Source organism: Corvus brachyrhynchos, unplaced genomic scaffold (assembly GCF_000691975.1).
Source record: "Corvus brachyrhynchos isolate BGI_N302 unplaced genomic scaffold, ASM69197v1 scaffold53, whole genome shotgun sequence".
In the NCBI taxonomy this organism is placed as follows: domain Eukaryota; kingdom Metazoa; phylum Chordata; class Aves; order Passeriformes; family Corvidae; genus Corvus; species Corvus brachyrhynchos.
In genome coordinates this window covers 1962980-1977968 of record NW_008237681.1, presented here as the reverse complement: position 1 = coordinate 1977968, position 14989 = coordinate 1962980, and the positions used below count along the sequence as shown (strand labels likewise).

The window sequence follows — 14989 nt, the reverse complement described above, 5'->3', positions numbered from 1 at the left end:
TGTCACCACTAACTTGGAGCAGATTGTTTCTCATGACTTATGAGATGGGAAAAGAGTTTAGGATTCATTACCAATTCCCTAGAGCAGTCTTTTCCTCAATTTTTAATGTATTAAGCGTAAACACACCTATTTAATACATTTGGTATGCTAAACATACACATTGCTGCATTTTTTAGTTCAGGGACATAACCAAGTAAAAGGAGGTTAATTAGTGTGATAGTGGAATACAATCTAGTATGAAGTAAAATTAAAAACCATCACAGTTACAAAGCACAATTATATAAGTCCCTCTCTAAACATAAAACAGTGTCTGCAGTTATTTTATGACAACACAGGGTTTAAAAATTGCATTAGCAAATTGATTCAGTCAAGCCCAAATACAACCATGCTAGGTACATACAGTGATGCGTTTTTATCTGAACCATTCTGCATAACCCTGCTTAGTCAAATTTAAACAATAAGCGTCCAACACTCCTTTTGACATTTACTGTTTTGTTTCTTTACTATATTGTCTGCTCCAAGAAGGGTGGGTTGCATCTCAAACTACCCCGAACTATTACCTGTCAATTCAGAAGAAAGCAATTTCTGCCATTCTAAGATGACAATGCTGTCTCCTCTCTTTCTCTTTTCAGTTTGTTTTTTTTTGTGCAGAAGCTAATATTGGTAGGTAGACAGTCCTAATTTTTTGATTTCTTAATAGCCTTTAACATCTACTTAAATAATACCAAAAAAAACCCCACACAAAAAATCCAAGCACTGATTAAGTCTATAGGCTCTGATTTCTCCTTCAAGACTTGCGCTAAAATACTGTGCCAGTTCACTTTATTCCTTGTGAACAAGCTTCCGTTTCAAAAAGCTCACCATCACACAAAGTATTAACCAAGCACCTGGAAGGTGGCATCCAGCACATGCTACTGTTTGCAAAGCCTTTTTAGAATTTTTAAATTATTATGACATTGGAAAGACTGATATTTTAGCCTGTCATTTTAAATATTACTCAAGCATACATTCTAAATACAAAGACATCTGTACTGTATCCCTGTTCTCTTTGCCGACTGCAGACAAACAAGGATCACTGCTTCCATGATTTTGCCTGTGGAGTAGAACTGACAAGTAATGTCCCAAAGGATCCCTTACTTGAGAGACTGCAACATGTAAGGGACATTTTATCCTCAATCCTGCATCCAAGTACCTGGATAAAGAGGTAGAAAAAGAACTGCCAAAGTTCTAGGTCTGGTGTGAACTTCCATGCATAAAGAGGGTATGAGAACAATAATAAATATAGTATAAGCAAAAATTGTATTAAAAAAAGAGTACTTAAAACCACAGAACACTACTCTCAAACAGAAATTTCCTACAAAATATAAAAATCCCAAGAGATATACAGGAAAAGAAAACAGGCATCTAACAGGCAAAAAGAAGAAATAAATGTAGATAGGATAAGAAAGATTACAATTCAGTGAGCCTGAGTGCCACAGCAGCATGGTTTTGACACCTCTGACACCTCTACTTTAAATTGGTGTTTAACAGAACACAATAACTTCTCATCAACAGCTTCTCTGGCCAGTTGTAAGTGAACAAAACGAATTTATTATTTCAGAGAAGTTGAAAAAGATGGCACATAACTAGTTACACCAAACTCTTACTACACTTTAAATACCCAAACCATCACTCACAGATCCAGTGCCACTCAGAGATTGTGCTACGCTTCAGGAATATTTGGAGAACCAATTAAGGCAGCCTTGCAATCCCCTTACCTTTGCTCACTAAGAAGTATAATCATTAGTCTTCCAAGGTAAGTGACTTGAATATTTAACATATTACAAGGTCTCACTCTTGAAGCCATTTTAGGATTTAGGGATTTCTAGGGATTAAGTGCCAATCATTATCATTCTGGCACTAGGAATTCACAAGCAACAATTTCAAAAATGGCAAAATGAATTATGTTCAACTGCCAAATGCCTGAGTCCTTGACTCACTCTTAATTCAGAGGAGCAATCAGTAGCTCCCCTGATAGCTTGGAATGTTTAATTACTTATGACAGCCTGCAGGCCAAGCATTCTTACAGGTATAAGGCCATCACATGTGGTGGTGGTAAATGATACTGTTTACATGCACCTTTTCATAATTTAAACCCACACTTCTTTATCTATAAGGATATTCTATATATAGATAAGTTACTACACTACTGCAGTTAGTTCATTTTTGCACCAACTTAACCCACAGTAACCACCGTGTGTAAGACCAGGCAACATCAAAATAGGCAGGCAACCAACTATTGCAGATTAGCTTGTTCCTGCACCTTGTTCCTGACTCCATTGTAACTTGCCTATCTGCTCCAAGAGTAACTATGAAGATGGAAGTTGCTGGACTGAATGTTATATGCAGGAGTATTTAAAATGAGTATAGGATGGCTCCAACTACTGATGCAAGTTTGCAGTTTTCTTGCTTTTGCTTTGCAAGCCCAAAGTCAGCTACAATATTTTTTAAAAAAGACAAAAAGATTTATATCTCAATTGCCACCTTCTGTGCATGACAATCAGTGCTCAGTCACAACAAATGAAAAGTTGGGGGAGGGTGGAAGGGAGGGATTTTTTTTTTATCATTTACATTTCACGGAACTGGACCACATTATCTTTTTATCTCCACAGTCATCAACAACTTACATTTTAATCAGGCCTACCAGCTTTAAAAATACTATAAGCACACCTCTAATGGTTTCAATCTAAACTATATAACCAGTTTCAAGTTTCTATTAATATATTTCAATAAACTATATGACAATGGTACATATTTAATAAGCAGTGATCTAATACTAATCTCTAATAATCTAAATTTATGGTAATTATTTTGATTTCCTTGAAATTATGACAGCTGGGAAGGGTGGACTTTCCACAAATTAAATGTCAAAGGAGCAGGTGGGGGGGTCTAATAACTTCATAGTTCAAAGATGGAATTTTTTAAAAATAATGGTGAATCTTAGCCTTACCTTGTGACAAAAGCTGTAGATTTAGAAGATCATGTAATTATGTTAAAATAAGTGCCTTTTGTGTTATTACCAGGTAGTCTTTCACAAAATGTCACACACAGTCTTCAGAGATTATACTTTTAATCAAAGTTCCATGCAAACAGTTTGTTTGTTTTTTCCAGTTCAACACTCTACTGCTGCCTCCACACAACACCACAGCTAAGATACATCACACTTCATTAAGTCCAAGCACAAAGAGCAAGAAAACATTATTGTACTTGATAAACCCTGTTAACAATTTTTGTATTGTAATACTGCTTCAGAAGCGGGAAGATCTGTGTAGTAAATAATACTGTTTAAAATATTCTAAAACTCCTGTTCTACTTGGACAGAGCCCATAGCATGCCTATTCCAATTGTTTTCACTATGACATAGTTCATAAATATTTTATTTCAAAATGTTACTACTCCTCAAAAGAAGCTGGAGATCTGAAGAAATACAGGTAAGAAAAATTAGTTTCTGTTGGCTCTTGCTCAATGCAAGCCTTCAGGGTCTGAAAAGGAGCAGTTCTTGAATTCAGAAAGGGCCTTTGATAAGAAAGCCACATCTAGACACTCAAGCCACAGATAATTTTTCTTTGAACAAAATGTCCAAAGAAGGACTAGTTCTGCAGTGCTTGAAAAATGTAAGTAAAAAGTAAAAAGACTGCTAAATTAATAGGATCACCTAAGAAGCCTCCCTTTTCCCTTGAGTTAAGGCAGTCCTCAAGCAGTTCGCTTCAAGAAATATTAATCCCCAAAGACCAGAGGATTTTGCAGTGTTGATACGTCCCTGAATTAATTGGTGTTAATCATTCTAAATTCCTTCCTTTGGAATTCTTCAAATAATATTTGATGAAGGATCTTCAAATAATATTTGATGAAGGAAGAGTATTGAGACATGACAGCAATCAATAAATTCAGTTCCTATTGCTTGAAAGATTTAGTAAAGGAAAGAAGAGAGCTGAACATCTCAGTTCTGGAAGTAGTATTTCATTTTAATAGAACATTAATGATTATCTGCAGGAAAAAAAAGAAAGCAAGGGAAAAATTAGCCAGATGGAGTAAATATATTCTCTTCCTTTTAAGCTCAGGTCCTCAGAAATGGAGGGATAAAACCCCTTCACTGGCATTATTTTTTCCAAATTCAGCTAAACTTTCTTGATGCCAGCAAGAAGCTCCCACATACAACTGATGCTGCCAGAGCTAAGGAATGTAAAGCCCAGGACAATCAGCTTTACATTAAGCGTAAGTATTTTTTCTTAGCTTTTTCAAGCCTATAATAGAGATTTGAATGAAAAAGAACTGCCAGCTGTTGAACTACATCAAAGTAGTGGCATTGCTTCTTTTAATTTATTTAAGCATCTGTCTTAAAAAATAAATAAATTGGTCTGCAACTTTTAATACTCCATGATTATTTGGCATGTGATGCCAAAAGTTACTACAATAACTAACAAACAAATGAAATAACTTCTAAGAACTGTGACAGGCCTGCTTCATATATCATTAAATGAAGATATGACCAAAGATGACCCCTTATTAATTAGTATTATTATAATTTTTTTTAATTTGTTAAAAAATAGTTAACCATACAAGACAATCCTCCAACAGGAAGAAAAATTAAAACAATATGATGTAGTCATAATCCTTTAGATTCTGAAACACTCCCCTTCTTTCACTTGTTTACACTATGTTTAGAGTTGCAGAATATGTGATAATGAAGCACGGTAGTTTCAAAAAAGATTAACAATCTGTGGAAGAGGGCATGAAGAAAAGACAGAACTATGAAATAGGAGTACGCTGACTTGACTAGTATCTTAACCTCCTACAGAATGGTCTCTGCAGCTTTCATGACAGCCAAATTACAAAAAGTTTCTATATCTTATCAGTCTCTTCAAATGAGCATTTTAGATACCTGCAATGTCGAGGGTTTTTTCTCTTTTTATTAAGAGGATCTGGATTTTCATTTGCTGTTTTATTTCCCAAAATTCTCAACCAGTATTAAACAGTAGATTAGTCTTCTGCAGTACAAACAAGACAAAAATTATCCAGATACATCTTAACAACGACATCATACTTGCACGTTTGTTTCCTGAATTTATATTTGAATCCTATTCAAAAATGCCATTAATTTTTCCTAAAATCAAATATACAAAGACCAAAAGCACAGCAAAAAGGAATATTAATAGAGTATCAAATTCACCCCATATATGAACTTCAGACCTGATCACATCAGATTTTCACCATCCACCCTCTGAACAGTTTCTTCTTCTACCCAGAAGGGTTCAGGATGAGAGAAAAACCCTTTGCTTCTCTTCAGCAAGTTTGCAGTTGTAATCAAGAAGGTTTGTTAGCAACTTACTGAGTGTTCCGGTTTGGCCAAATTTAGAAATATATATATACTCTGAGAGAAGGCACAACCACCCCTCCCCCCACCAGGTTCGGGAAAAAAAATAAATTTTCCTCGAAGGAAAGTGAAGAAGATAAAACTATTTATTTAACAAGCACACGGGAAAGGAAAATAATGTTAAATGGTAAAATCTTTCGCTGTAGAGGAAAAACCTGGGAAAGTGTTCGAGTCCTCCCTTTGGTCTCCTCGGAGCTGGGGCTTGGGCCGGGGCCAGGCCCTCTGTGCCCGGTGGAAAGTCCTCCCGATGTGCTCTGATGTTACAGCAATCAGGCAGTCCAGTAGAAAAGGGAGAAAATCCGAAATTCCAGAGAAGGAAAAGTTCAGCTCTCAGCCTCTCTCCAGAGAACAAGGAACTGCCCAAAAAACTGGCCAAAAACTGACTGGAAAAAAACTGCCAGCCTGGGTGCTTCCTCGCTCCCCCCCTGCCCCAGCTGGAAAAAAAACCTGCTATCTTTATGTGACCTTGAACAAGTTTCAAACTGCTTTGAGAAAGTTTTGCTCAGTTTTTTCTTCCCCCTCTCAGGCTCAGTTCAGAGGCATAGAAAGGCCAATAATTAATTTCTGGGCATAGGTAGCGATATGGGATACACATCATAAGGTCACCCCAAGACACTGAGTTACAGTGATTTGGAGTATAAAATTAGAAATTCAATTTATTTTCCATAAAAAACATATGCTAAAATCAAGATAATTTGCAATTTAATCAACAATAGTACATACTTATTCTACTTTTCCCCATCAATAGAATTGGAACAGAATTAACTTCTCCTCATTCCCAAATAAAACTTTTAGCTATTCTATCATTCTCCTTTCTGTGCTATCATTAATGCTTTGTAAACAATCTACTGCCAGTTTTGTGAAGCTTGTAACTTCTGCACTAGGAACCTAGGCACTGATCCACATCTGAAACTGAGATTTGTAAAGAGAGATGTAATCATGCTATTAATCCACCAATGTTTTCCAGAATGTTTGATTTACAGAGTGAATATAAACAAATAGGAGATTCCACTCAGCCTATTACGAAAATAACTTCAAAAATAGAGTACTAGAAGGACTTCCTTGAACTTCAGTGTGAAGGGTAGCAATTCTGATAATGAATATTAGTTAAATGAGCCATCTAATCTGCTAAAAAAGTAGCATTGATTCAAGTGAATCTGAACAGTGACTAACACACAACAGACACTGGTTATATCTACTTTATCTCATGGCCACTGCTTCTCTGGGCATGGAAGAGAATCCAGAGCCAATAGGTCTTTAAAATAATGCACTCAACATGCAAATACTCTGAATTACAAAATTAACATGTAGCTTTCTTCCAGCACCCAGGAACTATTTGAACTTTCCAAGTCTCATTCAATTCACCATTCTGACACTCCATGGCTACCTGCTATGATTAGAAGTTTATGTGGCAGATGAGTTGTCTCAAAACTAGCATACTGCTGCTATATAATCCTAGGTTCAGACCCATACAGATCCTTTCAGCTGCTACTTTATGATGTGTAGTAAACATTAAACAGAACATGCTGCCCAAAAGAGAGTATGGTGCCCTTCACAGTTCTCCTTGATATCAGCTCTGAAAGGTGCCCAAGTGATTCCACACAGCCCTCTGACCATCAAGGTCTAAACCTTGCTGCAATTAAATGACACTGAGGAAAAGTGATGATCTACAGAGTCTTCTGTTTTGTCCTACAAACAGATGCAACTATAGAGCTCTAGACAGAAATACGCTGTGCTAGAAACAAAATACCGCTGCAGTAAAATATAGCTGCAATAAAAGCAGATACACATTTTCCATTTAGAACTGTAACTTTTCAATGTCTTATATAAAAAGCTGGGCAGATTAAAAGGAAAGCCACAGATAATATTGCTTCAATGAATCTCTAAAACCCTATAACAAAACAACTTTCATCCAGGCTGCGCCTAAAATTCCACCTTTTTTTGTGTGTGTCTGAAACAATAAATCAGACACTCAATCTGACCAGAGATGTACAGTTTCAGTAATGCTTTTCTATCAATTTAGAATGAGATGTTTTACAAAATTTCAGGTTGGCATGATTTAGTATTTATATTTTCATAGCATTGGTAGCTCAATCAATTATGATTAAGTGCTGTACCAGCATAAAATGCTAGTTATGGACCCCTTCTTATGTTATTTATGTCAGAAATTAAACAGAAAATGAGTAGAGTGGGCAGTTCTAGAGACTACAAAACAACAACATGCTTAAAGTTCTCTACAGTCAGAGACAGCCTGGCTAGGATCAGACTGTAAATATCTGTTTACATTTGCAACAACACACAACATAAAAGAGCCTGAAAAAGATTAGGATAATTCAAGTTTAATTGACATGCATAAAAGATGTCCCAGGAAATACAAACCAAGTTATACAATCTTCACATTAGAATGAAGCACCTCCTGGGTTTAGGACTTTCATTTGTGCCTTGCATAAGTTTAAAAACAAAATAATAAAGAAAGATCTGAATACAGAAACCATGTAACCACACATTACTTAAGGAAACACAGTGTGACTATAAATATTCAAAAATTCTTCATACTATTATCATAGAATGGTTTGGGCAGGAAGGGACCTTAAGATCATCAAGTTCCAAACCCCCTGCCATGAGCAGGGACACCTTTCACCAGGTTGCTCAGAGCCCCATCTAACTCAACCTTGAATACTTCTAGGAATGAGGCATCCAAAACTTCTCTGGGCGACCGGTTCCAGTGGCTCACCACCCTCCCAGGGTGAGGGAGTAATTACTTCCTCATATTTAATCTAAGTCTACTCTCTTTCAGTTTGAAGCCATTCCCCCTTGTCCTGCCACTACATGCTCTTGTAAAAAGTCCCTCTCCAGCTCTCTTATAGTCCCCTTTAAGTACAGAAAGGTGCTCTAAGATCTCCCTGGAGCTTTTTCTTCTCCAGGCCGAACAATCCCAACTTTCTCAGCCTTTCCTCATAGGAGAGGTGCTCCATCCCTCTAATCCTCTTCACAGCCTTCTTGTGGACTGACTCCAACAGGTCCATGTCCTTCTTGTGCTGAGGACCCAAAAGCTGGACACAGTACTCAAGTAAGGTCTCACCAGAGCATGAGGTATTCCCTCAGGTATTCCTTTTTCAGTAAGACCTATAGACATGATATTCAGAAACCACCCCTAGAAGAGGTCCCTCATAACCACAATCTTGCATTGTGCCAGGCTGGCTGCAGATTTCTCTGTATGAATTCTTGTTTTCTTTCACCGTAGGTCCCTGCCTACCAAGTTCTGCTGGAATTGTTCCACAAGGGCCACCTGTAGAACTTTTCTCCATCAGGACAAACAAGCATAATTCTTTAGCAGGTTTATTGTTTTCTGCTCTGACAGCAAGGTGGGAATGTCTCCCACACTATGCACTCCTTTCCTTTTCAACCCAGGTAAAAGCAGAAACTGTGTAATATATCTTCAAGAGATTTGGAATGTGAGTGGTCCCATACTCCTATACATGGTATGAAAAGCCTATCTGTGGGTCCAAGAATTTTCTTAAAGCAGTTCATTGGTGTGGCTGCTGCAGAATTAAAGTCTTAGTCTCTAGAAGCCCTTTCTCCAGTGTATTGCTCACTTCACTAATTTTTTTTTTTTAATCAAAATATACCAGTAGAGTCTGAAACTAAGGCACCCCTCTAAAGATAATATTTTTTAAGAACATTAGTTACAGATGAATGAGCTGCCTTTGTTATACTGTCAGCCTGCAGATTCTTATAGCAAGAGATTAACAAGTGTTACTATTTCCAGAAGGACTGATTGAGGAAAATGAAATAGAGCAGTAATATAAGATTCTTTTATAAAGCAAAATAATTTCAGCCATATCCCAATTACACAGTCACATAACACTGCTTCACAGGTAGTCCAGTGGAACATTACTCTAGTTAGATCAAGGCAAGTTTGGGTCAGTTTTCAGATTTGAAAGACTCCAGAAAATTGAACTCACTCTATTTAGGATGAGTGTGCTGCTTGTAAACGCAGAACTACAGGTTTTAGTAGATCTTAGAGCAGACCTTCTCCTTTAATAAAAGCTGATAGGATAAATTCAATGCAGAGATTTCTCAATATTTTAGCATATGCTTCACATTCATCTAACATTTTGTAGTAACTTTGTCATGATTTAACCCCAGCCAGCAACTAAGCACCACACACTCAACTTGTCACCTTCTCCACTGGGGAGGAGAATCAGAAAAAAGAAAATAAAACTCATGGGTCAATGTAAGAACAGTTTGATGACTGAAACAAAATAAAATATTATAATATTGTAATATTACAGTACCATTATTTATTATAATATTAATAGCAAATGTAATTAAAGGGGGGGGGCAGAATAAAACTTAAGAAAAACAAATTATGCTCACTGCAGTTGCTCACCACCTGCTGAAAGATGCCCAGCCAGTCCTCGAGCAGCCATCGGCAGCGCCTGGCCAACTCCCCTCAGTTTATATACTGGGAATGGCATTCTATGGTATGGAATATCCCTTGAGCTAGTTCAGGTCAGCTATTCTGGATACACTCCCTGCCCCCAGCTTGTTGTGCAGCTCTTCTCTGGCAGAGCATGGAAAACTGAAAAGTCCTTGATTTAGAGTATACTCTACTCAGCAACAACTAAAACCTCAGCGTGTTATCAACATTGTTGTCATACGAAATTCAAAACACAGCACTGTACCAGCTACTAGAAAGACTATTAACTCTATCACAACTGAAATCAGGATAAACTTTCACTAAGAACCACTTGACATGTACTTAATGGACAGTATATTTATCCTCAAATATTGTGAGATATAAGCATCAAGATCACAAATGCTCCAGTCTTTGGCATACATGGACTGTATGAGTTAGGAACAATATGACAGCATGCATCCATACAGTACATACTAACTATCATCAGGAAGAAAGTAACTTAATCTTAATTTCATTAAGGTTGTTAAACAACAAGGCTCAATTAAATTCAGAAACAATAGCTAAAATGTCGTCAGCTCTCCCCAAAAATTCAATAGGTACTACACTTGTACTAGTTGTAGGACTAAATAAAGTGTTCGTTTAAATACTGTAATAGTTTTAAACTAATTGCTGTAGTAATGGTCCAAATAAGTTTCTGTTCTTCCAATTTTCCTGAACGCCTGCAAATCTTTGACAGAAATATAAATGCTTTTCAAGGGCAATTTTGAGCCAGCTTTTGAAAGTACGTTTAGACTACTCTATATTTAGAATGGAACAAAGATAAGGAAAGGCTGTTGAGACAAGAGTGCCCCTCAGTGGCAGTATGTTGATATAAAATACAATTATATGGTACCTTAAAATAATACTCTGCATATTTATTTTCATCACTCAAGGAAAAATGCACCATTAAATCACATTCTTTCAAAACTGCACCATTACTAAGAATCAGAGGGGGTTTAGCACATGTCAGAGGGGGTTTAGCACATATGGTTTGATAATGAATGGAGTATGTACACGATCAGGTAAAAATATTTACTATGAAACAACTATTGCTAAATATTTATGGCTGAGTGCTTTGTGGATGGGTGTGTGCATGTGCCTACACTTTCCTGTTATATTTAAAGAAGAGAGATTGAATTTTGCAGAAAGACTTCTCACAACAATTCTGCAGCATTCAAATTGTGTATTTTCTTCTGTGTCATAAGCAGCAAGAAAACATGCAGTACTTCTTTGAGGACTTCAAAAACTACAGGATCTGAATTGCCTGGAAGGCTTGCTGTGTGTACCAGGTTGTATTAGTTCACTCAAAGACTAAAACTATGCCATGCTTTGCACTGTTCACACACATATTGCTTTCAAAGCCTGTCCTGGAACCTGCCTGGATTCCTTCCTCCACACTGTGATGATTATAGAAGCATAAATCAAGAATATTCACTACTACAGACTTACACAAACAGCACCTCACTGCAGCTGATCTGGGAACAACTGAAGGATACTAAACAATTTCATGGTAAGATTGGAATAGAATAGACAGCTGTTATACTTTGTATGTTCACTAGCACCTATTCTATAATCTGGTTATTTCTATATTCTTGCAAATTTAAATAAAAACAGGCCTTGAAGCATAACTATAGTTTAAATATTTTAGGGCTAAATCATCTCCTCCATCATATTTGACATCCATAGCTGCAAAAAATATAGTCATGGCTGATACCACGAAATTGTATTAGCAATTATTTTACTTCTGTGCCTGGGAAGATCACAGAACAGATCCTCCTAGAAGCTATGCTAAGGTTCAGGGAGGACAAAGAGGTGATTCAGGTGAGCCAGCATGGCTTCACCAAGGGCAAGTCCTGCCTGACCAACCTAGTGGTCTTCTGTGATGGAGTGACTACATCAGTGGACAAGGGAAGGACTACAGATACAATTTATCTGGACTTTTGTAAAGCCTTTGACATGGTTCCCCACAATAGGAATTGATGAGTGGACTGCTAGATGGATAAGAAATTAGTTGAATGGCTGCATTCCATACTATCCAGAGGGCAGTGATCAGTCCCAATGGACATCAGTGACAAGTAGTGTCCCTCAGGGGTTCATACTGGGACCAGTGTTATTTAATATCTTCATTGATGACATAGATGGAAGGATCAAGTACACCCTCAGCAAATTTCCAGGTGGCACCAAGCTGAGTGGTGCAGTCAGCACACCTGAAGGAGGGGATGCCATCCCAAGGGACCTGGACAAGCTCGAGAAATGGGTCCATGGGAATCTCATGCAGTTTAACAGGACCAACAGTAAGGTGCTGCATCTGTGTCAGGGCAATTCCCGTTATCAACACAGGCTGGGGGATGAACAGATACAGAGCAGCCCTGGAGAGAAGGATTTGGGGTGCTGGTGAGTGAGAGGCTGGACATGACCCAGCACTCAGAAAGCTGAATGTGTCCCGAGCTGCATCCAAAGCAGTGCGGCCAGCAGGGCAAGGGAGAGGATTCTGTCCCTCTACTCCACTCTGGTGAGAGCCACCTGGAGCACTGCATCAAGCTCTGGGATCCTCAGCACAGGAGAACATAAACATGTTGGAGCAAGTCCAGAGGAAGACCAACAAGATGATTAGAGAGATGAAGCACCTCTTCTATGAGGAGAGCCTGAGAAAATTGGGTTTGTTTGGCCTGGAAAAGAGAAGGCTTTGGGGTGACCTAACTGTGGTCTGCCAGTACCTTAAGGGAGCCTATGAGAAAGATGGAGAGGGACTTATAACAAGAGCACATAGTGACTGGACAAGGGGGAATGGTTTTAAACTGAAAAAGAGTAGATTTAGATTAGCTATTAGGAAAAAATTCTTTACTGTGTGGGTGGTGAGGCACTGGAACAGGGCGTCCATCACATGAAGTATTTAAGGTCAGGATGAATGGAGCTCTGAGCAACCTGATCTAGAGAAAGGCCTGTCCACAGCAGGGCAGTTGAAAATAGATTATATTTAAGGTCTCTTTCAATCCAGTCCATTCTGTGATTCAACAATTTCACTCAACAATATAATAATGCAATAATATGCTAGCTTCCAGGTATGGTGACCAACATCACCCAGGAATCTGAAACCTTCTCAATCTTGATTAAAAAATGCTCCTCAGGTAGATCTTGAGAAATTGTCTTCAAAAAAAGCAGTTCTACTTACTAATTGTAACTTTGTCTTTATCCCCCAACATGACATTGTTTGGAGTGAGATCTCGATGAACAATCCTTTTCTCTTTATGCAAATAACAAAGACCTAGACAAAGCTTAGACAGAAACAGAAAGAGCCTTACAAACATTCTTAAATAGAACCTAAATAAAGGCACATATAATTAAATTCACAGCTATATATTAGTGACTGATACAATAAGCAGTACTTTGTCACTTATTAGCCTGAAAACATGGTGCTACTAATTACATGTAGGAAAGTCCTGGCAAAAAGAATGGAGGCTCTTACTTGGATAAATATATGCCATATTCTGTCTTCTGTAAACTGTTGTTGCTTTTCCTTCAAAGAGTGAAAGTGTTCTCCCAATGGCACCCTCTCTATGAGTTCCATGACTATGTACAATAAAATAAATTAATAGAACATTATTTATACAGAAAGCATTTTAAAATAGAGTATTTGAGGTAAAAATCTATTTTAAAAGCTGTTATTTTTTACTTTAAAATTTTATTTGTACAGACAGATATATTTTATACTTTTCTACACTTTTTTGTTCGATTTTTTCCTCAGTTGATATCCCAGAACTATAAGGAAATCACTGCCTGATAATCACTCAGCAGGCAGGTGTATGGAGATAACTCATTATTGAAAAGAAAATTAAAACAATATGGCTGGCAATCTATATCATTCACTCTACTACTCACCACAGCTTTTCTCCCTATTTAGCATTTCAGTTGTAAACTTTGGATCTTTAGAGAAGAATGATGCCTGCTACATGTTTACATTGCATCTAATTTTACTGATAGATAAACAAATAAAAACACTATTTCTCATAATTTTTTTCAATTTTAAAGGAATATATGTCTGTCTGAATTTGTAGCAGTTCTTGAAGAAAGATTATTGCTCAAATTCAACACACTCCTGCCAACCTGTAAGTGGTTTTATTATATAAGTCTATTTCTTCACTATGTACAATATGGTAATTTTCTGCATTTATACTCACTTTCCAAGAAGGTTCTGTAATACCGTACAACATTTGGATGATAAAGGTACAATGAGGAAAGAAATGTAGATGCTTAGAATAGTTAAACCAATGGCACAGTATTTAAAATGCTTAGCTACGCCTAGGAAGGAAGGATACTACAAGGATTCCACAAACTTGTTTATGAACTCCAGTGTACCTTCACTGTTACCCCAAATGCAGAGAAATGTTGCACATTACTAGAGTAATTGGGAGGAAAATAGAGTATTATTTCTGGCTAAACACCCCCAGCTCCCTCAACCACTCCTCATAGAACTTGTACTCCAGACCCTCCACCAGCTCCATTGCCCTTCTCTGGACCAGCTCAAACACCTCAATGACCCTCTTGTAGTGAGAGGCCCAGAACAAAATACAGGATTTGAGGTGTGGCCCCACCAGTGCCAAGCACAGGGGGACAATCACTGCCCTGGTCCTGGCTGGCCACACTGTTGCTGATACAGGCCAGGATGCCACTGGCCTTCTTGGGCACACTGCTGGCTCATATTCAGGCAGCTGCCAACCAGCATCCCCAGGTCCTTTTCCACCAGGCAGCTTTCCATATGAGAACTCACAGTTAATAATTCAGAATGCCCACATATCAAACTAGAGCTCACGAGACACACATGCTCTTTGGTGATGGTTAATTCAGAGACAATGTTTTTTTACACTGCTGTCTCTGTGTTTTTTGTCCTTTCCAAATGCTGGATTGTGTAAATTGACTTCTTTCATTGCCAGGAGATTTTGTCTGTTATGTTTTCTAACCCATAAACAAGATAAAACCTTTGTACAATAAATACAGGATGGGGATAGGAAGAATGGTATATGGCTACCAGATTAGTTATCAGAGTCAAAACCTTTCTCACAGAATTTATAATCATAGCTTTTTTTGTGTATGATGTGATTAGTAAAAGAACTACA

General features: G+C 37.7%; 1 protein-coding gene across 1 annotated transcript in view; it reads right to left on the bottom strand.

Moving 5' to 3' along the window:
• Positions 1 to 14989, bottom strand: part of NEK10 (NIMA related kinase 10) — a 99867-nt gene that overhangs the window by 63596 nt on the left and 21282 nt on the right. The window contains 6 exon segments of the mRNA XM_017732066.1: positions 2400 to 2474; positions 13048 to 13150; positions 13342 to 13459; positions 14050 to 14101; positions 14697 to 14733; positions 14735 to 14851. Coding sequence (XP_017587555.1) covers positions 2400 to 2474; positions 13048 to 13150; positions 13342 to 13459; positions 14050 to 14101; positions 14697 to 14733; positions 14735 to 14851 — 502 coding nt within the window.